General features: G+C 36.3%; 3 protein-coding genes across 10 annotated transcripts; 1 reads left to right on the top strand and 2 right to left on the bottom strand.

Moving 5' to 3' along the window:
• Positions 1-228: 228 nt before the first annotated feature.
• Positions 229-5,487, top strand: LOC103933772 (ethanolamine-phosphate cytidylyltransferase). Of its 5 annotated transcripts, none has more exons than XR_007252104.1 (10): positions 229-385; positions 903-1,325; positions 1,783-2,018; positions 2,227-2,375; positions 2,940-3,011; positions 3,570-3,637; positions 3,835-3,952; positions 4,090-4,138; positions 4,535-4,600; positions 4,699-4,775. XR_007252104.1 is itself a non-coding variant. In XM_009343458.3 (10 exons), exons 2-10 carry the CDS (start codon positions 973-975, stop codon positions 5,192-5,194), a joined length of 1,257 nt encoding a protein of 418 aa, XP_009341733.1. In that variant the 5' UTR covers positions 229-385; positions 903-972; the 3' UTR covers positions 5,195-5,487. The 5 variants fall into 5 exon arrangements, 4 of the variants coding, with proteins under 4 accessions (XP_009341733.1, XP_048423752.1, XP_009341732.1 ...); XM_009343458.3 differs by lacking the exon at positions 4,090-4,138 and adding an exon at positions 5,123-5,487 and having other exon boundaries at positions 4,699-4,821; XM_009343457.3 differs by lacking the exon at positions 4,090-4,138 and adding an exon at positions 5,123-5,487 and having other exon boundaries at positions 246-385; positions 882-1,325; positions 4,699-4,821.
• A 642-nt stretch (positions 5,488-6,129) lies between these two features.
• Positions 6,130-7,528, bottom strand: LOC103933773. Of its 2 annotated transcripts, XM_048567796.1 has the most exons (4): positions 7,385-7,528; positions 7,126-7,297; positions 6,814-7,006; positions 6,130-6,729 (listed from the first exon to the last, which is right to left on the bottom strand). In XM_048567796.1, exons 2-4 carry the CDS (start codon positions 7,264-7,266, stop codon positions 6,362-6,364), a joined length of 702 nt encoding a protein of 233 aa, XP_048423753.1. In that variant the 5' UTR covers positions 7,267-7,297; positions 7,385-7,528; the 3' UTR covers positions 6,130-6,361. The 2 variants fall into 2 exon arrangements, with proteins under 2 accessions (XP_048423753.1, XP_009341735.2); XM_009343460.3 differs by having other exon boundaries at positions 7,126-7,507.
• A 1,527-nt stretch (positions 7,529-9,055) lies between these two features.
• LOC103933774 (isoamylase 1, chloroplastic) lies at positions 9,056-21,408 on the bottom strand. Of its 3 annotated transcripts, XM_048567745.1 has the most exons (19): positions 20,871-21,407; positions 20,369-20,551; positions 20,070-20,162; positions 18,852-19,004; positions 18,085-18,176; positions 17,088-17,229; positions 16,898-17,005; positions 16,307-16,396; positions 15,793-15,878; positions 15,074-15,145; positions 14,858-14,984; positions 13,941-14,027; positions 13,381-13,473; positions 13,066-13,221; positions 11,632-11,715; positions 10,949-11,029; positions 10,775-10,857; positions 10,573-10,690; positions 9,056-9,605 (listed from the first exon to the last, which is right to left on the bottom strand). In XM_048567745.1, exons 1-19 carry the CDS (start codon positions 21,252-21,254, stop codon positions 9,342-9,344), a joined length of 2,496 nt encoding a protein of 831 aa, XP_048423702.1. In that variant the 5' UTR covers positions 21,255-21,407; the 3' UTR covers positions 9,056-9,341. The 3 variants fall into 3 exon arrangements, with proteins under 3 accessions (XP_048423702.1, XP_048423703.1, XP_009341737.2); XM_048567746.1 differs by lacking the exon at positions 11,632-11,715 and having other exon boundaries at positions 20,871-21,408; XM_009343462.3 differs by lacking the exon at positions 16,307-16,396.
• Positions 21,409-26,498: the final 5,090 nt, after the last annotated feature.

The following is a 26,498-nucleotide window of genomic DNA, read 5'->3' as shown; positions in this document are numbered from 1 at the left end:
ACTCAAAATTTTCAAATCCTTCTAATTAATTTTTCTATTAAATTAATATCAATCTCGAGATATCTAGAAACACAAAATGCAGCACGAAAAACGGTGGCCATTCACTTAGGAAGCTTCTAACTTAGGTCCCATGTGTCCACATGGTTGGACGAAAGAGGCGATGGAGCACCAGGTGGGGCTCGGACAGGGCCCACACGCTAAGCATTTGATTTGATTTATTCAGTAATATAAAATTGGGATTTATTATTTCGAGATAGAGAGGGAAGGGAAGGGAAATTGTCTTCTTTTCTTTCTTTTCCCATTGCAGTTTCTTCAAGCCACCAAAAAACCAGGAGGGAGAGAAAGCATAAGAAGAAAGGAGACACAAAGCTCAATCACACAAAAGGTAAAATCTTTTCCAATTTTCTGGTAAAACAACCAGTTTTCTAGATCTGGGTCACCATGATTAATGCTCATTTCTTATATTTTTCCATTTGTTTTTTTCTGGAATTGTCATTTCCATGGCTTTCTTCCGATTTTTCGTTTCTCCATTAATGCACAGCTATTCCCAATTTTTTTTTCTTTTAATTCTTGGTGAATTTCAGGTGGGTTTTTGGTTTAGATTCAGAAATAAATTTTGTAATTTGAATTTGTTCAATAATTCTCTTGAATCTTTGGCATCATTAATTTCTCCATGGGCTTAGAATTTGCATCTCTTCACAATTGACAATTAATCCACGCCCAAAATTCTCTCTTAACATCTGATTTTTTTTCCTTACATTTTGGTGTAATTTGGTATTTTCAAGCTCTAGATTTGTTTAGTATTTTCATGGTTTTTTTTTGTGTTCGTGTGATCTTTAAATCTAATTTAAAGAAGAAGACTAATGTTGTTTACTGAATAGCTTTGTGTATTGTGGATTCAGGTTTTGTGTCTCCTCCTACTAAGCAGAGAGATCAGAGGAGAATATAAGGCAGAAGAAAAAGGGTGGCACTATGGAATATGAAACTAACAACTGGATTTGGGATGGAATGTACAACCACCCACATGTATTTGGCGGTCTAATGCTGACAGCCGCCTTGCTTGGCTTGTCCACGAGCTATTTTGGTGGAATTACAGTTCCCCAGTTGCCTTATTTATGGTCTGAATCTGGGATCTTCCACAAGAAGAAATGTGATAAGAAGCGCATTCGGGTTTACATGGATGGTTGCTTTGATCTCATGCATTATGGTCATGCGAATGCCTTGAGGCAAGCCAAGGCTTTGGGAGATGAGTTGGTGGTGGGCGTAGTTAGCGACGAGGAGATTATTGCCAATAAAGGTCCACCTGTTTTATCCATGGAAGAGAGGTTAGTGTTTATGCGCATAAATATGCACATTAACTTGCTCATTTCTCAAGAACACGCATTTATGTTGGAATGCCGAAAACATTCCTATGGAATTAGAAATGAGCACGTTAACATGCTCATTTCTCAAGAACACACATTTATGTTGGAATGCCGAAAACATTCCTATGTGAGTTCAAGTTGTAACTTTTGTTACTTAGCCACCAACTCAAGTTACAGAATATGTTACATGCATACAAGTACTTTATCCACAGAGTTTGCGACTTCAGATTTCGTAATAATAGTTGTTCAGCAATCATTGGAATTAGAATACGCTGTTTGGTCCACCCATACCTTTATTGTTCAGAGAGAAATTCTTGTAACTGTTCTGTTGTATAATCTCCTGGGGCCTAAGATCGATGTATTATCTATATACATTATGTAACTACTTATTTCTGTCTAATTTGAAGTTTCTTTCCAGACTGGCTCTCGTAAGTGGTTTGAAGTGGGTGGATGAAGTCATACCCAATGCTCCTTATGAAATTACTGAGCAATTCATGGGCAGACTCTTCAACGAGCATAAGATTGACTATATCATACATGGTGATGACCCTTGCCTGCTGCCAGATGGAACTGATGCTTACGCCTTGGCAAAAAAAGCTAGTCGCTACAAGCAAATTAAACGCACTGAAGGTGTCTCCAGCACAGATATTGTAGGTACTATGATTCTCTTCATCTCCCTCAGAGGTTTCTCCTTTTGTTTAAAATGACCCCAGTACTTATTTTTCAAATCCACTTGTGACTTCTTGTGGTCAAGCAATCTAGAAGTGAAGAGATTTGATGAATGATCTGCCTAGATGGATAAACTGTTGCATATTGAAAACATTTTCTTATTTTCAATCAGTCTAATAGTAATCATATGTAGGGAGGATACTTGCTTCTCTAAAGGAGACAGATGGTAAAGATCAAAATGGTACTTCCTTGCAAAAATCCCCAGAAAGTCAACCCAAGAGTACCCATTTATCTCAATTTCTGCCAACATCCCGACGTATTGTGCAATTCTCTAATGGAAAGGTGGGTGTCACTTACTATCTTGGCAGTTTTAACTTGAACTTTTTCATTTATTTTTATTATAAGTTATTAGTATTTCATACACTACAGACTGAGCTCTCTTTAGGATCTAGTGCATCTAGTGAGATGCGAGAATAAATACAATTGGAAATGAACACACAGACCACTTTTTGGTACATATCAAGACCAAGAAGTCACCATGGGTACCATACATGACTCTGATGAAGCCACTTCCTACTCTAACTTGTCAAAACTTTTACAATGTATAAAATCATGAAGAGAAAAGACCAGTAAATGAAAAACCTTCCCAATTATGTGGTAACACAATCCTTGATTGATTATTTACTATTTAATTTAAAGAGCAAAGCATTGGCCAATTGATCTGTGTGTGAGTAACACAGTAAACCATTTTGCACAGTAGCCTGGTATTTGAGGCTTCATATCTTTTCATATTTATTTCAAACCATAGAGATAAAATGGGGCGGTAGTGGAAATTTAGTTTTTTGTTTCTTTTTAATGCATAATTTATTTTCTGATCCTCCATGATAACACCATCTATATTCTCAGGGACCTGGACCAAATGCTCGTGTTGTGTACATTGATGGGGCATTTGATCTCTTTCATGCAGGACATGTTGAGGTATAATTATATCTTTGTGTTAAGTTGGATCTTTGTAGTGCATTTGCCTATTTGATATCAAGTTTCAAAGTCTGAGGTGCATCTTGAAATGGCATTTTTCTACCTCATCCTAGATGTTCTCTAACTTCAATAAAAGCTTGGAGCAATTTCTAAATAGCCTTCATGATGGCGTTTTGCCATAATGCACTTTAGCATGACTCATCTGTATTTTAAGTCTGGTATATGCATTAGTTCCATTACTTTAAGAGAGAAATGGATCCCACCACTGCATTAATATACAAAATGCCGTTGTCAGTTGTGACAGTTCTCTGCTAATCATTAGTTGTAAGGCTACCCATTGAAGCCTTGGGTTAAGGCTTGACCTTCTGCCAACGTAAGCAGTATGGTCTATGTAAACAACTGAATGTTGTCATGTGATGTTCACACCCCTCCTTTTGGCAATTCTTAGCCGTGGAGATTGATTAGAGCATCTTCCCTTTCTGTATGAACGGTTATCAAATATTTTTCTCATCATTTCATCATATGAAAGCTGTTTCTCTTTTTTGGGTGCTTGTTTAGATCTTGAAGAAGGCTAGGCAGCTCGGAGACTTTCTACTAGTTGGCATCCACAATGATGAGACTGTCAGGTAATTCCCTTTTCACTTCATTTGACATCAATTCATTCATTGGTATAATTATGGTGCCATGAAGTTTCCTTCTCTTACTATCTTTATATTTGGAAGCTAAACATAAAAATGTGTTTATTTTGCTGTCTACTTTAGTCAACAAGGGTAAACATGTAAAAAGACCAAAAACTAAGCTAATAAAATTTTGCTACTTGCAGTGAACACAGAGGGAAGCATCCAATAATGCATTTACATGAACGTAGTCTTAGTGTATTGGGTTGCCGTTATGTTGATGAAGTCATCATTGGTGCTCCCTGGGAAGTTACCCTGGACATGGTGAGTAAATGAATCAACTTATCTTCCTATTGCATTTTATACCAATCAACTTGTTCATGATGTTTCTTCAATCAACATGTTCATGATGTTTCTTCAATCAACATGTTCATGATTTTATTTGCGTACTGTTTCTACAGTCAACATGTTCATGATGTTTCTTCATGGCCTTGAATGGGACTATAACATGTAAGTGTCGTCATAGTAATCATGATTCTACCTTGGCTTGAACGATAAAATTTCCAACATTATTGCTGTTTGGGAATGTGCATAGATTCGTGACATGCTTGCCACTTGTCTTCATTACTTTAGATAAGCATACCTTACATGTGTGGTGGAGTCCATGGAACCAATACGTGCTGGCATGTGTGTGATATAGCATGCTATAGGCAATAAGTTTTATCAATTCGAAGGACAACAAATTGAACCTATTTCTAGATAAAAATGGTTCGGACAATAAATTATACCTTTCTCGTCCACATTTTATACTCACTGTACTTTATTCAGAATAGTGGAATCCTTATGATGCAGTCTGATTAAATGTGTTAATCACTGTATCTGAGTTCTATATTCTTGCATTGACAGATAACAACTTTCAACATTTCATCAGTTGTGCATGGGACAGTTTCCGAGTACAACTCCTCGTTTACTGTAAGTTGATGGATTTTTCTTTAAATTTGATCACTGTAAACTTTGTTCTCTGCAAGCTGAAAATTGGGTTATTGAATGGGGTGATTTGTACCTTGCAGGGTGAGAGCGATCCTTATTCTCTTCCCAAGAGCATGGGGATTTTCAAATTACTCGAAAGCCCAAAAAGTATAACAACATCATCAGTATCCCAGAGGATAATTGCAAATCATGATGCTTACTTGGTACCTCCGAAATCCTTGTCTACCTCTTTGCTTATATGCACTAGTACCATTGTCGATTGAAAACCATGTTTAATAACTTCTATACAAGTAAACTGGCCATCATTATTTGTTGGATAAAATCCTGTGTCGTGTTTATATTCATCTCTTTGAACAATTCCTCTCTCCACACATCGCAACCATAAGTTTCACGTTGGATGTTCGTAGAATAAAAAGAAGGTATTTTCTCGTATGATGTTCTGCACGTGCAAAATTTCTGCTTGAGAGTGCTGATAAAGTTGTGCCCCTGATGTCTTTGATGCAGAGACGCAATGCCAAAAAGAAGGAGAGTGAAAAGAAGTACTATGCACAGAAGACGTATGTCTCAGGAGACTAGCCCGTATGAATTAACTAGTAAAGTTGATCGGTACTTATTGAAGAGCCGTGTGTTGTGGAGGCCATAGAAGATTGCCATTTTGATAGAAGGACGAGAATAGAGGGGAACGACATGGAAGATTATATCGTCATGATGTCATCAGACTTTTATGTAGAGCATTTTTTTTTTTCCATTCAATGTATCTCTGCCAGAATATAGATGAGAATCAACAATATATTAACCTCGTCAAAACCTCCTGTGCATATTTGTAACCAAAATTTGTTAGGGTGTTTATACTCCCCTCTTTTATGCCATTCTTCTCATAGTTTTGATTCATAAAGTTAATCTGCGTTACCTTTCTTCTTTATTACAACCATCTTCTAGAGACGTCAAGACTGATTGTCACTAGATCAAATAGTCATTGACTATTCTTTTCCCACCGCCGTAAAGGAGTTCTCACTCCTTCACCCAGCCGAAGGTCTTATGTTCAAATTCGCCCCACCCGATTATAAATCATATCAAATTGTGTTAAACTGATGTGCAATTATGTGCATCTTCCATTAAGGGAGAGTTAAACTGATGCTCACGCCTTCACCCGAGGTCTTATGTTCGAATTCACCCCACCCCCAACAAGGGAGTGCTCACGCCTTCACCCGAGGTCTTATGTTCGAATTCACGCCTTCACCCGAGGTCTTATGTTCGAATTCACCCCACCCCCAACAAGGGAGTGCTCACGCCTTCACCCGAGGTCTTATGTTCGAATTCACGCCTTCACCCGAGGTCTTATGTTCGAATTCACCCCACCCCTAACAAGGGAGTGCTCACGCCTTCACCCGAGTTCTTATGTTCGAATTCACCCCCACCCGTTATTGTTTGTATCAAATTCAAATTGTGTTAAAACTCAAGTGATGTGCATGTTGTTTGAGATTATAAGCTGAAATGGATTAAAGCCATAATTAACATACAAATCATTTTCCTTCACTGCTCTTCTGCTATTAACATTACAACACTACCTTCTGGTTCTGGTGTTTACTCACACAGCAAAACACCTCCCAATAAATTTTCTAAAACAAGGAACATTCTCCTCCTTGTTACCATACATATCATATAACCTAGTCGAAATCTGCAAACAAAAAAATGAGGCACTACCCGAATTCCAACCAGAAAAACCCCAACGCCTTCCGGTCTTCATCGGAACCAAGTGATAGGTGTGGTGGTGTTTTGTGGAGGCTGTGGGATCATACAATGCTGCTGCTGCTGCCACTCAGGAAACCCTTCATTACTCGTCCACATACCGCCGCCATACATGTTAGCCATGCCTTGTCCTTCTGTGCTCTCCTCTTCAATCTCCATTGTTGCTGTTCCCATCCCTTCAGCCTCCATCAGCTCTCCCGGGGCCACAGATTGCTGCAAAACCTCCATTGATGGCACAGGCGGAAGCTGGCTTGGAACCCATGGAACAACAGCTTTACATCGATTCGCGTTGTATTGCACCGTCTCGTCATCTTCCTCAGCTGATTGTCTCAGATTATAATGGCTGGAGCGCAGAAATTGGTCTGGAGAAAACCCACAACATCAAATTTCCGAAATTTTGAGACAGAAATCGTCAGGAAATCCAAATGGGTAGTTGAAATGCGTACCCTTGAAGCCGGAAATCAAATCGGAACGAAGAGAGAAGACGGGAGGGCAACTGACAGGCTTGAAGAGCACAATGGCCTTCTCATGGTTTTCTGACGGCAACTCCTCCATAACTGGAGCATCTAATTTCACCTGATTCGGAGCCACCGCAAACTCCGCCTCCTCCTCCTCCATTATCGGCGGCAAATGAGCATCCTAAGTTACCAAATTTTCACACATACAACACATTGAGTCAGAAAATTTGAAACATTCAACAGAATTGGGTCGAAAATTGAAGTGAAGAAAGCAAACAAAAAGATGGGGTTTTTACATACCAGGCGGCGAATCTTTCTGGCGGGAGAAGAAAGAGAGAAGTCGGACAAGTCTTCGTTGACTTGGTCAAGCTCCTCCACCTCCTTCCTCTTTTTCTTCATCGTTTTCATCAGCATTCCGTCTGAGACAAAGTAGTCCTCCATGTGAGAGATTTCTGCCACTCTGCTTCTGATTCTGCAGAAATGGAGATTTGGGTTATTGTTGAACTGTGTGATTGTTGAGGATTTGATTGGAATTTTGGATTTGATTTGCAGAGACAACCTGAAAGTCTGGAACTTTAAGACTCCATTGAAGAGTCAATTTGCAGTACCTGTAAAAAAGAGAGAGATAGAGAGAGAGAGAGGGGTAGGTTTCTGCGGATGTCTAGATTTCTCCAGAAGACAAAATTGAAAAGTGAATCCATGGGGTGTCTGGATTTCATTGGCTAGTTATGGGCACCTGTAGTGTGGCCCATGGGCCATGGTAAATAACAATTATTAGAACTGGAAAATTAGGGATTTGGATTCCCATCCGAATTCTCTTTGCGATGATATTTGAGAATCTTATATCCTATTTGTTTATCGTATATTATGCTGCTACTTAGAATTCTCATCCAAAATTAGTAATAAGGTTGACTAAATGTTGGTTGATGAAGCAAGTGACTCTTTATCACAGTAGTAAAAAGGTGTTGTGCCCATGCATGACGGCGTAAGTTCAAATTTTATCGATGTCTAACTAACATCTAACTTACTAATGCTACCGCTTGGCTCAAAAAGAAATGTTGGTTGTCGAAATTCTAATTCAACTATTACAAATTTTGTTTGGTTCTCCATTGTTTCTCGAAAGATTGGATGAAAATCAAAATGCAATCAATAAACAAAAACATTTTAAAGCATTTTTTTTTATTTAAGAATTGAATCATAAAGACAATGGTAATTAAAAAAAAAAAAAAATATAACTACTAACTAGTAATTGTAATATTAATATATTTAAATTAGACGAACTCAATTGAATGAAATTCTTTTTTACTTGTAAACGGAAAATAAAGCTTACACTCACATCCTCAACAAATGAGGTAGTCAACAGAATTATTGGACCTCAAAAGGCTTAGCAAATCCCAAAGCTACACCTCAGACAGTCAAAACTTAGTGCCAATTTGGGGTTACTTTTTTGGAATAACCTTTTTCAAAAGTTTTTTAATTGCTACGATGTTTGTTAAAGGTGTGTGTGATAAAGTTGTTTCAAGCTAAACTTATAAAGCAGTTGGGGTGGTGCTTTCACTTCAGTTTATGCGCATATCAAAATCGGAAGAGACGGAAACGTTCAATGAATTTAGTTTACTTACTACTAAAATCTGACCGTCTAATGATATTTTTTTTCACTTGTAATTGAGAAGTATTAGGTTCAATTTTTGCTAAAAGCGAGTTGAACCATATTATTATGGTAAGCAGTCCATTATAACACTTAACCCACTCCACCACTCCCTTAATATAGATACTATCGTTTTTAAAAATAAAATAAAAAACAAATACAGTTTACAAATCGCCTTTTTTTTTTCTCGCAACATATAATCTCACACTACTATCAACAATGATTATTTTCACAACACAACAACGTCAGACTAAGCCTTAACAAGATTTGACACTAAAAGTGATTCGTATACACTGAAAAATTGCAAATTGCAAAGATATCTCTCTTTTTCTATTTTTGCTTTCCCGGTTTTCGTCAAGGGAGAAAAAAATGACGATGGGATAACCTTTTTCAACGTTGGAAGTATTCATTAATTTTTATGCTTTTTTATTTGTCAATTTGTTTTATCCTTTCTTGAATTGCTTTAAGAATATGATCATCTACACCGGCAAAAGAAAAAGAAAGTGAAGTACAAGTTCCTCATGACCCAAAATACCGATTCATCAAAAATGTTATGCAAGTCATAGCGAACACCAAGTAATTACCAACTTCTCCGATAACTTTATTCACAAGGCAAACATATTCGACAGGAATAACGTAAAAACAGTACACATTCCCTTCATATTTGAGCCGTCGCACAGAAACCAGAACATGATCTCTCCAAACTATTTCCACTAAATCTCTACTACTTGCAAACTCTACTATTTGCTGCATTTCTATAATTTGTTTCAGACTCCCACTTGATAATACAAGCATTTAAACATGCACCAGTTGCTCTCATCATAAAATCTGCAAGGCATATGGATTCTGCACCGATGCTTTTATTAAGCTAAGAATCTTCAACGGGAGAGAGTAATAGGATGATTGAAGAATAACTTAGCATGGGATATAAATTGGCGTCGAGAAAGTGAGCATACTGCTTAACTGCGGTATCTCTTTCTGGGATGTCACTAGAAAGGAAGTCAAATGGTGTGCACTTGCTGGTGTCGACCAAGGGCTCCCATCTGTATCCAGGCCTCTCTGGCAGAGAAATGGTCACGGCTAAGTGGCTGGCATTGAAAGCAATATACAGCTCTCTCTTCACGGAGTCCACCTGGATTCACACTTAAGAGTCACGGACCAGGTAGTAGCAGACATTGACAATTAAAACAACCCAATAAGATACAAAAGAGAAACTATTAACCCCAACAATAACAGAAAATTGGTTACTCCTACGATGCTGCTAAAGGTGGCACTTTCTGAGAGGTGTGCATGCTAGGACAAACACTTTTTGTCATCCAGCCTATGCAAAAGTGTTCTTAGACTGTCAACCTTGACCATACATTCAAACAAGAATTCATCTTATCTGCCAAGCTATATATCTATGGCCATCTAATGAAGACATAAGTTGAGGATTATTGATTTATTAGATTGCCACTATATATCCAACCTGCAAATTGGGTGTGGTCCGGCACAAATACATGAAAAAAACTATGATAAAATTCTAAAAAATAACTTATCGTTGCACTTTTGTTACTTTTTTTTATTTCTATACAAACTTTTTCATTGCAATTCTTCTAACCCTGGTCTGACCTGTTCATACTTTTACACAAGCATCAGTACACTTGTATCATACAAACACAGGTATTCTCCTTTAGGTTTGAGTCTATTCTAAAGATCAATAAAGTTGGTCTCCAAATTATAAGGGAACGCACTCGTGGTCAAACGCCCTATGTGATCAAGGTCGATGGCTCCTTAATCTAGAGACCTACAAAAACGTGTGCCAAGGCTCCTTTTGGGGCTCAAGCCTTGATTTCTACATGTTGGAAAACAGGCAGACCACTTGGAAGAGTATTTGGTATGTATTTGACAATGGGAGCATTCAGAAGAACCCAGGATAAACCAGTTACATGATATGTCTGATGGGGTACTTCCTTGCAAGTTGAGACTTTTATGTAACACAAGGGCATAAGGCCACTGAAAGTTGGAACATGGAAATCTTCCACTTATCCCCATTTCAATAAACAAGGTACGAGAATTAAAATTTGATTTTAAACTGCATTAGTCAGGGTGGTTAATACCAAAGTAAAGGCAACAAAGCGGCTTGTGTCAGACCAGTCTGGCACCCCTGGAGCATGACCATGCCACTGCAGCCTCTCTGCCGTTGGGAAGTCATTTAACCCAAGTGACTCGCATTCCCTGCATAATTCGCAGTGAGGAGATACAAGACATCAATCAGAAAGCAAAGTATAATTACCTCCAACCAATAATGTAGATACATACTGGCGGAATTTGGTCATGAGGCAGCAAAATCTGAAAAAGTCTGATGAGGACTCTTCTTTCTTATCCCATCGAAAGTAATTAATCTACAGCACAGAAACAACCATAAAAAAATGAATAAAATAAAATAAAAATAGGGTATGACAGAAAGAGTGTTGACAAGGAGTAGAAAAATACATAATTGTCATGGCAATATGTGTTGTTGTTTCCTCCCTTTGTATGGCCATATTCATCACCCATACACAGCATTGGGACACCCTGATAAATAGAAGTAAAAATTGAATTAATGTAGTCAGTAAGCAGACAAAAAAGTATGCGACATCCTCAGCACAATCTACCTAGAAAGTGCCTGCATTTAAAGAATATCTGCAGGGCAATATACAATTCTGCTCCAAAAACTACAAGATGCAAAATCAAGTTAATGTACAAATTCAGGCTCTTCTTTTATTTTTAGAATGAGAATTCAGCAGGATCCATTCGATACTGGTAGGGTCGTACGAAAGTAAAGATCAACACCATTCAATAGAAAACCAAGTTAGCTGTATAGCACTAATTTCTATTTCTCCTTTATTTCCTTGCACTGAAAACACACCAATTATCATGCCCTACTATTTTGGTGTCCATGAACTTCATGGATGCACATGACCCTTCCCAGTTAATTGAAAATGTTGTCCAGAAATCTTTAAGAAACTAAAAGATATAATAAAAAATAAAACTCAGACTCGCTTTACAAGAAATCAAGGCCAACACACATGCTATAATAAGGAAGAGTCATAGTAGTCCTAATTAAGAGTCATAGTATAAAATGAACTATTACTGAACCTCGTTTCAATAAAATAGTAATAAGAACAGCATCTTACTTGGGAGACCATGAGGCAGACAAAAAAATTCCGCATTTGTCGCTTCCTCAATTTCTTCACTGAAATGCTTGCAAACTCTCCCTCCTAAATAATAGTAAATTGGAAAAAACACCCCCCCACCATTAAAATTTATAACAAAAACACTTCAAGAGCTCAATCCGAGAAAAAGCCCTCATCTATCCATTGGTGTTACAAAGTAAGTAAGGTTTTTCTCTAAATAACAACAGATTAAAAGCGTGAGGCGTGGGCGAGGCGTCCGAGGGATAGCCCGGCCTAGGCGTGAGGTGTGAGGCGAAGCCTCACAGGACCTAAATTTTTTTAATATATAGTTATATACACTGAGCGTACACATATATTATATTAAAAAAGAAGAAGATTATTAATCAATAATCACCCTGAGCACACACATATATATACATATATTATATTATATTATATTATATATATATATACATACATACATACATACATTTATATATATATATATATATAATAGAGGATGAAAAGCACAATGAGCACACATATAACAATGCACGCAGATAGCACACACATCCATTATATAAAAAAATAAAAATCAGAAAAAAAAGGCAGAGAGACGATAGTGCAAGGAAGAGGTATAAGACAATTAAAACCCTACCCAAAATTTGGGTTTGGGAGAAAAAATTAAAAATTAAAAATTAAAATTAAAAATTATAAAAATTATAAAAAAAAAAAAAAAAAGAAGCCCTAAGGCGTGCCTAGGCGGCTCCGGCGATGCATTCCACCCACTCCCTCAAAACAGAGGCGGCAACCCTTACGCCCAGCCTCAGAGGACGCCTAGGCGCGCCCTGAGGTGAGCCTTCTAAAACATTGCTAAATAATAAGGTTTGTAGTGTTTTTCTCTAGATTGTGATGTTATGAGAGGCTTATATGTGAAAAGCCCAACAGAATGACAACTAGTGTCTAAACGCGTAGTAACACAACCATGAAGTACAAATCTAAGATACATGCACAAAAGGTATCCATTTCCTGTAGGGCTGGCCAAGGGTCTAGTTTTTAAGATAACCCCTTTAATTGTTCAATGGGATAAGACAGAAAAAAACACCACAGATGTGATGTGAAGTTTATGTCCCATAAACACATGATAAACATCTTTCCCTTTTTAGGGGTAATCAACCTTCTAAAAGCAAGAATAATCGATTCGCCACCTAAAGGATAAACGAGAAAATAAAAAAGTAAGAGAAAAGGAGGTAGAATATGAGTGGAAAGAAAACTATTAAGACAAGTGCAGGATATATGTCATCATAGAGCCAGATGAGACATTTTAGACCTTAAGAGTTTAGCATGCCTGATCATAAGGATTACAGCTGTGGTAACCTTATCACAGAGACTGCCATCAGCATCAAACAAAGGTTAAATCCAACCATCACAGAATATATATTTATCAATATTCACCTGTCCACAGTTCCAGCTATTATTATGACTCTCTCCGTCATTGTTGTCTTCTCCATTTGCCAGGTTATGTTTGTTGTTATAGGTTACTAAATCAGCTAAAGTAAAACCATCGTGTGCACAAACAAAATTGACACTACTCCATGGCCTCCCCCCTTCCTGGTCCAAAGAAATAATGTGTCATAGAGAGAGAGAGAGAGAGAGAGAGAGAGAGAGAGAGAGAGAGAGGTGCCTACACAATGTTCAACATACCAGGATAGGATTCTCAAAGAAGGTTTATTAGTCATTGTCAAAAGAGACAGGAAAAACTTGAATTACCTGATATAAGTTGGGGCTCCCACAAAGGCATTCAGCCAAAGCCCCAGAAAAGCCATCTGTACCCTTGATAAACTGCCGCACTGTGTCACGATACTGAAAGTTACAGGAATTTACAAATTGTATCAAACTAAAATATCAAGGTCAAACAATATCATTGCATAACTGGCTTTATGACTAATCTATAAAATAGACCACAGTCCTATCAGCAGGTTTCAGGACTCAAAGATGCTGGAGAATAAGGTCATGAGTTATAACACCAGACAACAAAAAAGGTTTTTAAGTAAAGCCAAATGTTTCTGTCTCGAACACATTAATGCACTTGTAATGTTGGTTAGACTTTAGTGAGACATCAACTGGCCAAAAGTATGAGATGCCAGTGCCCAAATAATAGAATAATAAGACATAGTTATGATGAAAGTGTGGAAAAGAAGATCAGGTCTATTAGGACCTTCTTACCTGAAGAACAAGTGGATGTTTTTGATTCTGTTATAATGTTCTTTATCTCGGTCACTTTGGGTTAATTGAAATGATGACTGTAACAGTATAATGTATTAACACACCTTCCCATTCCATTCTGACCAATTACCCCAGTGAGGAAACATGCCAACTTGGTACAGGCCTCCTGCATCCCATGCTTCAGCTATAAGCTGTTTGGGAACCAAAAAATAGGCAAAGAAAGCCTGGTCACTTAACCTTTATAGTAGCACACTAGTAATAGTAATTTCCAATAAGCTGGAGAAACTAACAAAATTTAAATTCATATGCAGGATCAACTCATGGAAACCACTAAGCTAAATTTTTGTGCGGATCACAATAGCTCAAGAAAATTCTAGAAACAAGAATACAAAAATGACAAGGAATTATTACGGAAAATTCAAAACAACTTCAGTAAAACAAAGGAAAAGGGATACTCCAGGAAGCACAAAGGTAATGTAAGATATGTTATATAATTTTAAAGCAGCACCTTGCTATGGCGTGGCCATGTTTGGCTAGTCCCTTTTCTAAGAGAAGAAGAAAACTTACACTTGACTTATAAATGTCTATTAACTATTTTATGGCAGATTGATGATTAATAAGAACAAAACTAAGTGTAGCCCTTTTAAATTTACTGTTAAATTGACAACTCATGGCATGGAGAGATAAACTTGATGAAATAACCATTCCAAACTGATTAAGAACAGAATGAACTAAATGGGTTTCTGAAAACTTGACCAAGGTGAGTTACGTCTCATATATCTTCCAAGGCGTTGATTCTAATAGCGGGTCACCCCTAAAAACCCAACTGTATTTGGAGTTTCTATGTTCTAGAATGTAGAAATAGGGATGTTGATGCAGTTGGAGATGTCTAATTTTTTCTCAGCACGAAATTTTAAAGTATCAAAGAGGCTAAATCATTTTCAAATGACGACCCTTGGAAATCTTAGAAATACTGATAGCAAATGTGTATTTATATTTAAGACAGGTTTAACGTAAGAACCTTCACTCCATGAAGTATTGGGTCATTACTTATCATGTCAACCAATGGTGGGGTAGCAAGAGGGGTTCCCGTTGTCAACAAGTCACCTTCTATTGCACTCCCATATACATTAATTGCATCCCAGAGACTGTGGACAAAGAAGCAAAGATAAAAGGACTGAAATGAACACCAGTGTCCAGTATAAACTGATTCAGAACAGAGCATCTGGCAGAAAACCTGCTACCCCTAGTCATAATAGAAGCAAGATCAAAGCGGAACCCATCCACATGCATCTCTGTTACCCAATATCTGTTGCACAGAAAAGCAAAAAAATGACCTTTCTACCATTTGGAGTAAAGAAGTAGGAGAGGATGATCATAGATATGATACCAAAATTATCAAAAAGTGATAAAAAAAAAAAAAACCAAAGGACAGAGTTGCAGTTTTTCAGAAAAATGATAGAAGTGAAGATAGAAAACAAACAACCAGAAGAAAAAAAGTTGGCAAGATTCATTCAGATATAGAAGTGGCAAGACATCACACTGACCTGGTGCCCAATATCTTATCAAAGCACTTATAAAATGTAAAAGGAATATATAGCCAACTAGCATATGAGTTTTCAACTATGAACAAATTTTTTCTCTTTCAGAAACATGGAATAACTGAGCTTATAAGAACAGCAATTTGCTAGTTCCTTTCCATAATAATTATTAATTACAGAGGGAGATTGTCATATAGAGACAATGACATGATTCAGAAGCACACTTAGGTTATGGAATGACACTATTCCATGACTATTACACAACTTTAGATCTCAGAGCTCAAAATGTAATTATGCAATGCAGATTATCTCAGGGAGCTATAAATAGGTTCCACATCAAATTCACCAATGCATATTTCAAATGATAAGAAATTCTATCTGATAAAATTGAGACTGAACAGTCAGGAAATTCTACCTCAAGCAGTCTACAATAAACTGGCGCACAACAGGATGGTTGCAATTGAATGTGTTACCACATCCCGAATAATTATAGAACTCTCCCTGTTAAAAAAAAAAAAGGGACAATAGATCGAGTTCACAGTGTATGAATGAAGAGACGTCAAATCAAAAAAGATGGCACGAGAAAAATGTCACAGAATTCTTCAGTTTACGACACAAATGGGACTCTAGGTCTGGGGCATGCAACGCAAACCTGACCTTGTTATGGTCTTCCAATTCAATACCGCATATAAGGTATATGTTTAAAGATCAATATCCATAGGCAAACAAAATATAACAGCACTATAATGTTCTGCTGCTTCATTTCAGATTGACCACATAACAACTATGTAATTCATGAAAAATGTACTCATAGAAAGAAGAAATCTCTGGAATGAAAAACTAAACGAGCTACTATGGACAGAGGTGCCAAATTGGTCCAACACAAGACTGTGAGACTGGTAAAATACTTGTGTTTTAAACAAATTTACATCAAGCAGTAGGGTGCACATCATTCCCTTAAGAAAAACTTGGAAAATATGTCTCTCTCTTTTTTCCTTCAGTTTGTGCTGTTTTTCATTCTGCATAAAAGAAATATAAACTAAATTTTATTAAATACGAAGAAATTTGAAAAGATTGTAAACTTTCTTTCCTTTGTGCTGAATAAGGTTGATACTTGATAGACATACATAGAGGACAAAACCTAGCTGCTCTACTACCAAATTCACTACGAATTAGGAAACTTCACCCTGAGAGGAAAGCAGCTACTTGCATCATACAAAAGCATGCTCTTCTTCAGCAAAACAAAGCACACAATAGAAGCACATAAGATTATAGCAAAGATCCAATTACCATGGAACCACAGAAATAGTAATAGCACATAAACCCGCCATGTTCAAAGCATTAAAATTGTCCTCAACTAGATTCAAGGACCATAACATTTAAAGTTTTGAACGAGATTCAGCAAAGGAGAAAACCATAAATATGAGAAGCATATGATTTCCAACCTGAGGAAAATAATGTTTTCAAAGAGAGTATGAAGCCAAAGAACACAGAAAACATTACTAATTTCAGAGCTATACCTTAGGCGCAAGCATGTAATAGACACTATTATCAGCACCTCTAAAAGACAAAATGGGACCATTTTCATTCCCTTCAGCTGTGTGATTGAAGACGACGTCCATGATCACCTACTTTTAAAGAACTATTTTAGAAAACTTCAAACAAAATATCACATAAAAAATTCTGAATAATATTACTATTGCATATCACCTCAATTCCACGTTTATGTGCTTCTCTAATAAGAAACTTGACTTCATTTATTGCATCACGGCCACAATTACGTATGCCAGCAGATGAATATCTTATCATTGGTGAAAAGTAATTGACAGTCGAGTATCCCCAAAAATTTACCCTGAAGAAAAATAAAAATTGATTTTTACAAAATATATGGCTGAAGGAACCAAAATCTTTTCCTCAGGATTCTAGGAAGTCAAAGGTTAAAAATTTCAGACTTAAAAAAAAGGTTGAAAATTTCAGCCCCATTGTGAAGGTTTTTCACAGGACGGTGCATGTAATCTTATAGTAAAAAGCATCCATGAGTCGATTATACTCCAGAATTAGCGTCTTATAGATTTTTATTTAAAAGATTTGTTTCAGGTTACAATCTAGATTGCTATCTTGCATACACCTAAAGAAAACAATGTGTTGGGTTGTCCATCCCATGATGAGTCTCCTTAACTCATTAGAACTAATCATCTATGAGGATAATCCTATTCCCACATGGAGTAGATTTCCTAATGGATTAGATCCCAAATGGAGTAGACTCTAATGGATTAGATTTCCTAATTGATGAAGCCATTACCACAGCTATATAAAAAGAGTCACCGCACCCATTTACCTTTATCAGTAAGCAAGAGAACAATGTTCAGAATACCACCTCAGGAGTTAGAGTGAGAGAATATTGAAAGGCAAGGTGTGTGAAAGAGAAGAAATGAGATGAGAGTGTTCTTTTGTTTTCCTGTTCTTTCTTTTTGTTCATCAAGCCTTCAACCTAGAGGCTTGATGATAAATTTTGTTGTACCCATTATTTATATAGTTGGGATTTTTTCTTTGGTGCCATGATTACGTAAGCACATATCTGAACCGTGTTCATTCTTAGTATTTTTTATATTCTGGCTTACTTTCTTGCATTTCTGGAGTTTGTTTGTTGTTCCCATTCTTAAACAATTTCAAAATACAATGTGCATAGAAGAAAGAAGTATTGTACTTATAGTCACCCAAGACAGAATTGTAGCTGAAGTACTCCAATTCATTGAACTCATGACATGGCATTAACTCTAAACAGTTGATCCCGAGCTCCTGCAAAACAAAGAAAACCTAGTAAGAACACACTAACATGTATGATCACATTATTTTATGATTGTCATGCTAAACACTTATGTAGTAGATAAACAATTAAAACAACATTTACGTGATTAAAGAAAGATTATTCCTCTTATCTTTTATATAAATGAAATGATGATTCTTCTTTATTTGGGAATGCACTACAAAGTCATTAAAGAGATACTATCATGTCATTTTGTTCTAGTATGTTCAAATAAAAACATTTTGTTTCCCAACTAAAACATAAAAGTGGAACCCTTTTGTTTGGTTGATGGCTTGTGGGAAAGTGAATACTAGTCATATGCTCCAAATAAGACAACCTTATATTAGTAATTAACAATGGCATATTTTTCATGAGGGACAGAGAAAAGTTCGGAACTTCTGATCATTTTCGCATTGCCCAATCTCAGCTCTAATCAAAGTTAGGTTAATACGTGCCAACAAAAAGGCATTGGCTTCAACATGACCAAAGTTCCTAACTGCGGTCGTCATATGTCCAATGGGCTTCCAATGCACCATACATGCTCACAACACTAGATTGTTTACAAATTACAATATAATAGAAATAAAAATATATACCACCCTACATAGTGAAATAAACTTCCCTAGGAAGCATTTTTCAGAATTTTCCTAAAATTTCTGTGAACTGACCTTTAAATGATCAAGCTTGTCCACCAAACCAAGGTATGTACCGGGAAACTCAGTCGCACTTGATTCATGCCTTGTGAACCCACGTACATGCATTTCATATATGATAAGGTCTTTTTGTGGATACTTCAGTGGTAAATCTCCTTCCCAGTCAAACTGAAATCAAAGGGAAGAACCAGTGTTGGAAAATATTCCGGATCATAGAAAACAAATTCAAAATATTATCGCAAATTTAGTGTTGTTTACAATTAATTCTGTTGAACTGACTTTCCTAAAAAGATTTCCATGAGAGTGGAAAATAGAAGTTACAGGTTTATTTTGGCATTGTTATTTAAATATTGCGATGAAAAGATTAGAGAAACTAAAAATAAGAGGCCAGCTATAGGTTCATCTAAGGAAAAACAAAATTTTTTTAATAATCATGGGAATGATACCAAATTTGTAACTTTTACCTGAAAACTACAAGCTTTGAAAAGGGAAAGTTAGGGTTTTCTCTTTTTTTACATCTAAGAATGCAAATATAATCTAAATTATAATCTCCTCATCCCACCCCCAACCAAGAAAAACTGGAAAATGCAACTTGATCAGAATATTTTCAGGCATCTGAGGCCTATGACAGGGCAGGCATAGAGGCTCCCCCATATATTTAAATTACCCTATATTTGAGAAGAGACCAAGAATTCATTTAAATTGAGATGAATTCATCAGTGTATTTAACTTCCAATGAATCTGCTTGTTTAGAACAAAAGTTTTAAAGTCATGGAATTCATTTAATACACAATCCATTAGCCCTTCCCCAATTAGACATCCAATTGAATTCTATGAAACTTAAACATAAATTTTTCATGAGGTTTTCCAAATTAAATGATCAACATCTACTGCCAGATCCAACTCAAAAGAACTGAATTCAAATTTTAACTAAACTTAAACTATAAAATTTACATGATGATATATAAAAATTCACATATGCAACCTTAACTGACACATAAGAATAAGGGAAAGCACAGAGATCAAAGAGATACTTTATTTCTCTCTTCTCATCATATTCAAATTATTTTGCTACTGAAATCAAAAGTATTAAGTCCTTCTAACAGAACAAAGGAAAAATAAACAATTCCAAGTCAAAAGGTGGAAAATCTGAAGCAAAGAGATAACATCTGAAAGCAGGTGTGATGAATTGTTACCAATTTCAAATTACGACAGTATTTGTGGATAAAGTACCTGATCATCAAAAGAAGGTACCGTTCCAGCCATTTGAGGCCAGCAGTTACCATCAGGACCTAGCTTGCGGAATTCTCCTCTGCGGATAACTGCCTAGACAAATTTAAAATTAAAATAATATGAGTCCCCCCGCACATTAAATTTAAAACCAAAAACAAGTTATTAAAACCAATGCATGAATTATATGACTCATCTATAGAAGCAAACCATGTTCGTTATTTTATGATACGGATAAGAAACCGCACAATTCAATGAAACAATAAATAAAAGAAGTGTTGCCGCTCATTGAGGTTAATAACCTTTGCATAAGGATCCAATACAACTCTAGAAGAGTCATAGTAGTGTCCCTCTTCGGGCGAAAACTTCCCATCAAATTTGTAACCATAAAGAGTATCTTTGAAATCTCCCTTGAGAAGTACATGCCACACATTTCCGGACTTGTTGGTCGAAGGATCAAGCGGAATCTGCTCAGAAACTTTATCCTACATCAAATGCATATCAATGATTAGTTAATCAATTATTTACGTAGCACAAGTTAATAAACTCCACAAGTTTCAATCTTTTTATAAACAATCAAATTGGGGAGGGGCTATTCAAACTCGGGACCTCGAATGCAAGGGAAAATGCTCTTAACCAACTGAGTATCAATTTAAGTTCAGTTAAGTAGAACTAATACAAAAGTGCACTGCCACTAAAAGAAGCAATCTTTCAGGCTTTCGGCACCGACAAAGCAAATCCTCACAAGAAAAATATAACAGCAGCACGAGAAATCGGCAACAAAATGTTCACTTTATGATTTACCTCCTCTAAATCGGAGAGAGCGATCAAACAGAGAGTGACGGAAACCGCATTGCCGGAATAGACGGCGAAGTTAACCCCGCCATCACGCGCCGTGGCACCGAACGGACTCGGATACCCATCGGACACCTGAAAACGATGCAGTTTCGGCCTGTCGACCACCACCGCAGTCTCCGACAGCTCAGTCCCTGCCCCGCCATTACTCGCCTTCACCGCCACCGCCGGAGCATCACCGCCAAACCCTCGCATCAGCCAATTCAAACTCTTCTGATTGGGATTCCGGTGCCCGGCATTGGGAAAGGCAAAGCGCTGGGGGTTTTGGCGGGGAAGACGGAGATTGGGAGCGGTGGGCCAGGTGCTGCACTTGGTTAGCTGCTGTTGCGCCATTGGCTCATCAGTGAGAGAGAGAGAGTCTTGGTCCTCCTCCTCCTCCTGTTTGTTTGGTTTGGATTGGAATGGATCTTAGAGAGGTGATACTTTCATCTCTATCATTTCTCAGAGTCTGGGATTTGTTTGAGGCTTCGGAGCCACGTTTTGTTTGGGTGGATATTTAATAGGAGAAATTAGGTTATCATTTTACTTTTTCAATCTTGGTTTTTTTTTAATTTTTTATCAAAGTTCTTATGTTTTAATATGGAAGTTTTATATATAGAGGCAAAAATATATATCATGTTTCAAACAACTCCATAACTTTTAAAACATTTTAAGAAGTGACAAAAAACTCAATAACAGAAACCCAAGTCCAACCCAAAAAAATAGGACCGACTAAATTACGGTCCGTGCCCCTCGACTATAACCATTAATAAACGGACACGTTAACCACTACATGACAAAAAATCATAAAAACAAACCGGTTCCCCTTATTCATCACCGCGAACTGACGGTTTCATCTTCCCCAAACCTATCATTTCAAACACTATCATGCAAAAGATACTTTTTTAGTTTATATGTATACTGATTTTTCAACAACATTTGAAATAAAAAAAAATGAATATGCTTCTAAATTTTGTAAGTAAAAACATTAATTGTCTAGCTTTATGTTGTACTTTGTAATGATGATATACTTTGTACTGATGTTGCACTTTGTAAATTAATTTCGGTTCTACTTTCTATTTGTAAATTGGTTCTGCACATAAATATGTTGTAGAAAAAGCAAAAAAAGAATCTGCATCAAGCTTGTGTTAAAAACAATTATGCATCTACATTGTGTGTTAACAACCAATTATGCATATACCTTGTTTACTAGTTGATGTTGCATCTATACTTTTGCTAATTAATGCTGCATATAACTTGTACACTAAGTGATGCTGCATCGAGCTTGTGTGTTAAGCATTTGCCCTTTGCATCTAGTTTGTCATTTATATGATTTCATATTATTTTTTTTTATTTATTATACTCATGATCGTTTCATTTTTTTTTATGAAAATGTTGCCAAAAGTAAAACATTTTGCAACCAAAAAGAAATCACCTCAAAAACCTCACGCCATAAAGCGTCGAGCGACATATGATAACTATGTTCAAATAAGACTGAATCTCATGGCCTTTGCAGAACTATTACAAAAGCTCAAGCCAAAACTTAATGAAAAACGAGAAGTCTTGGCATTCATATATAAGTCACCTTTTGGCACACTTATGAAAGCTTACGTAAAAAGTGAATTACAAATGAAGAAATCAGACTATGATGTCATACATATAGCGAACTAGTATGACATTGAAAAAGGGATGTTCAAATTCAAAACCGAGGCAAAGAAGCCCCTCAGTCAACAAGAGACTCAAGAATTCCAAAGCCGAAAGAAAACAGATTTGTTAATAAATACTTCTCATAAATGACAATAATCGGTATAAGAGAAATTGCACACGCAATTCAAGTTGCATTTGATACTAGGACAACAGAAGGGAATCAAGATGCAGCCTGCCTTATAATTCTATATTTACTCAACACAAATTTTTTTAAAAGCGGGAATCAAGATGCAGCCTGCCTTATAATTCTATATTTACTCAACACAAATTTGTTTAAAAGCTCAACAGGGAAACTCCCTTGGAGTTTGGCCAAGAATTGTAACTTTATCAATAACATAAATCAATACAATTGGGCTAAGGAAACAACAAGATACTTGATGGAATCAATTGATAGAACATAGAAGAGGAAAAGAAACAAACAACCAACCGCCAGTGGCACTGTTGTGCTTTTACTGGTAAGCAAACAAAAACTAATAAAAAAAATCAGTTCTTGTCTTATTTTACAAAAATATACAAAATCTCTTAACTTTTATTTTGTCTACATTATTGGCTTTGTGATCACACCCCAATCAAGCCAACAGAAATAAAGCAGAAATGCTTACCAACAGCAGTGAAGTGGGATTTGGTAGTTCTGCATGAAAAAATCTATAAAGAAGCAAATGAAAATTTGGTGGTAAAGCTAATACTACATATACTTTTATGTAAAACATGATTCTACATGTACTTTGTGTGAAAAAATATTTTGCATGTGTCTGTTGTGTGTTGTTTTCTAGGTACCAAAAAACATAACTCTTAAACCTTTCACAGATGGACAATGCAAAACCAATTGAGGAGTCATTTGAACAACGTTCAGAAAATGATGATGACGACTTTGTCGATCCTTCATCTGCATCAAAAAAAGAGGAAAAGGAAAAGCAAGTAGTTAAGAAAGAACCAAAAGCCAAGAAAGCTAAAGTAGCAAAAAAATTGGTGCTTGAAGATGAAGATCCTGAAAAGATGATACCATAGTGGGACCTAAGCAAGTAGACAAGAAGGATGCAAAAGCAAAGAAAGATAAACCAGCAAAAAAATTGGTACTTGAACATGAACCTACACAACCTCCACAAGATGATCAAGTTACTGGAAAAAAAATGATGAAAGAACAATATCATATGGAATGGCAAAAGATGATGCTGATGATGAGATGGATGACGTTCACCAGCAAGAAGAGGATGATGATGAAAGAACAATTTCAGATGTGCTTGACAAAGGGGATGATCAAACAGATGATGAAGATATACAAATGACATTGGTTGCATAAGAGATAAAAACACAAAGCCAAGATAAGCTAAAAAATAAAGACAATAACCCAGCAGACAAAATGGTAAATCCAAAAACAAGCTAATTTTGCTTAAATTTTGTATTTATATTTTATATAAGATCATAAGTTTGCCATAAAAATTATTAAAATGTCATCAACTTAATAATTCTGGTATAACTGGTGCTGCATATTAATTCTGATATGACTGGTGTTGCATACTAATTTTTTTTCACTGATGCTGAATACTAATTCTTGTATAAGTAATAATACATGCTAAAAACTTATATAAGCAATGATGCACACTAAAAAAAAATATAAAAGCAATGTTGCATACTAATTCTTGTATAACTAAAATAATGAATAATAAAATTTGATTCATATTCTTGATCCTCCTATAACTGATGCTGCATGATTATTCTACTATAAACTGAAGTTTTGTGATTATAATCCATAACTGATGCTACATAATTATTATGCCATAAAACTGAAGCTTTGTCATTATAATCCATAATTGATGTTGCATACTAAATCTTTATATAAGTAATAATCCATACTAATTCTTGATTTTGAATACTATCAGGATGAAGAGGGAGGAGAACAAAATGAAAATGAAGATCACCTTGACACACTGGTTAATAGTAAGGTTCTAAAAATCGCTAGGTGCTAGTTGGGTGACAGGCAGGGGCCTAGCGGCTAGGCGGGCCTAGGCGATCTAGGCGGATTTGTATTTTTTTTAAATAAATTTATTATATAACATATTAACATATAAATATACATATATTCACACTTAGAAAAACCATACTTGTATAGAGAAATTAGAAGAAAAAAATGTAAATTAAAAAAAATACATAAAAAAATATTTATTATAAAGAATAGTGGGCTTAGTTTTAAATCAAAATGGATCTAACTTGAAAGAAAAGCCGATTTTTTAATTAAACCACCTAGATTCCTTCTCCACAGCTTTCTCCAAGGCCCAGGCCCGACTCCCAAGTTCCCAACCATCATTTGGTTAGTGGAAAAGTGGCTCTAGCATTTATACATTTTTTTTCCTCATTTTTCTTTCGACTCTCTCTCTCTCTTCTCTTCTCTGTAGCAGATCCCCTTTTCTCTGCAACAAAACCCATCATCTTCTCAATCTACTTAAGGCGTCGTGAATTCTAGTTTTGTTCTTCAATTTTTTTTTTCTTTTTTTTTTCTTTTTTATAATTTCAGTGGGTTTATCGATTGATGTTGGGTGTAGAAGTGTTGGTTTGAAGATTTGGGTTGTCGGTGGTGGATCGTGCGAATGTGAGACAAGATTTGCAGCGAGATTGGGAGTTGCTTTGACTGCCGCCTAGGCCACAGCCTAGTGCCGCCTAGACCGCCTTGAGCGCCTATGTGGCCGCCTAAATTCTCCCCGCCTCACCTGAACGCCTTAGCCTAAATCGGGTAGGGACTCCACCACCAATTGCCTAGGTAGCGCCTAGGCAGATTTTTAGAACATTGGTTGATAGTTAGAGTATCTTTGGCACCAAAATTCCAAATGAGCAAGTCCAATATGACCAAAATATTGCATATGATTCTGCCTATCCAACTGCTGAAAATGAAGAAAGAAATGTGAACATCATAGACATTGACGTAACTGAAATTGATACGGTGATCAGTAATGTGATCAATTTCCATATGGAAGAGATAATACAAAAAGAGGCTCCAAGTACATCAATTGAAGAATCAATTCCTCTAGTGCAAGAAGTAGCAGTGCAAAAAGAGCATTTAAGTACTTCAATTTAAGAATCAGTTCTTGTAGTGCAAGAAGAGGCAGTGAAAAAAGTGGCTCCAAGCACCTCAGTTCCTCAAATCTCAGTTCACCCATATGGACAATAAAAAAATGCAAAATCAATCACTCCGCTGCCAGTTCAAGCTAAGGAACAACAAAGAAATGCAATATATGTTCCTCAACTACCAGTTCAACCCGAAGAGTCGGCTATCAAGACAAGGAAGTAGTAAACATTCTATGAATGGCTTCTTGCTTCACTTACGGCTGAAGAAAAATGAGAATGTGAAACTTCAGAAGAGGAATTAACACAAGAAGAGCTCTCTCAAAACCAAACAGATCCTGCAGTGTATTAGAAAATGAGGGCAAAACTTTGGCCTTAGATGTTGAATAATACTATCAACATATGTCACTTCAAGAATTTTATAATTGAGAAAATTGTTGAAGAGAAAGATGCTTTGTAAAAGGACAATAAGGACTTGCAAAAACAAAATAAGAAGTTGAAAAAAGAGAAGAAAGAATTGGAAAAACATAAAAGTGAACTGGAGAAGAGCATTGCGTTAGGGTAACAAAATAAAAAATGGGAAGAAGAAAAGAATGAATTACAAGAAAATAGTAAGGGACTACGGAAAGAGAAGAATGACCTTGAATGGCAGCAAGAAAAGTCCTACAAGAAGTAGTGTGAACTAAATGCAATAAACAAGGAAAAAATGGAGAAAATAAAAGAAAATTTTCAAGTTCTAAATGCTGAGAATATATCTCTAGAAGAATTGGTGAAGAAGCAACAAGAAGAAATTTCTAAGCCAAACAAGACCTTGGATTTCATCAACGAGGTTGA

This window comes from the organism of the source record quoted next, unplaced genomic scaffold (genome assembly GCF_019419815.1).
Source record: "Pyrus x bretschneideri cultivar Hongxiangsu unplaced genomic scaffold, Pyrus_bretschneideri_v1 Contig46, whole genome shotgun sequence".
Taxonomy (NCBI): domain Eukaryota; kingdom Viridiplantae; phylum Streptophyta; class Magnoliopsida; order Rosales; family Rosaceae; genus Pyrus; species Pyrus x bretschneideri.
This window is presented reverse-complemented; position numbering and strand designations above follow the sequence as displayed.

Bases quoted from the DNA above. Each gene is read 5' to 3' on its own strand.
- LOC103933773 (XM_048567796.1), bottom strand. From the start codon at position 7,266: ATGGAGGACTACTTTGTCTCAGACGGAATGCTGATGAAAACGATGAAG. The intron at 7,007-7,125 runs GTATGTAAAAAC...TTGGTAACTTAG, and splicing joins CCAGAAAGATTCGCCGCCTG to GATGCTCATTTGCCGCCGAT. The intron at 6,730-6,813 runs GTACGCATTTCA...GGTTTTCTCCAG, and splicing joins TTTGATTTCCGGCTTCAAGG to ACCAATTTCTGCGCTCCAGC.
- LOC103933774 (XM_048567745.1), bottom strand. From the start codon at position 21,254: ATGGCGCAACAGCAGCTAACCAAGTGCAGCACCTGGCCCACCGCTCCC. The intron at 20,163-20,368 runs GTTATTAACCTC...AAATTTGTCTAG, and splicing joins TATTGGATCCTTATGCAAAG to GCAGTTATCCGCAGAGGAGA. The intron at 13,474-13,940 runs GTGTGTTAATAC...TGTAACTTTCAG, and splicing joins GGTCAGAATGGAATGGGAAG to TATCGTGACACAGTGCGGCA.
- LOC103933772 (XM_009343458.3), top strand. From the start codon at position 973: ATGGAATATGAAACTAACAACTGGATTTGGGATGGAATGTACAACCAC. The intron at 2,019-2,226 runs GTACTATGATTC...AATCATATGTAG, and splicing joins CTCCAGCACAGATATTGTAG to GGAGGATACTTGCTTCTCTA. The intron at 4,601-4,698 runs GTAAGTTGATGG...TGTACCTTGCAG, and splicing joins AGTACAACTCCTCGTTTACT to GGTGAGAGCGATCCTTATTC.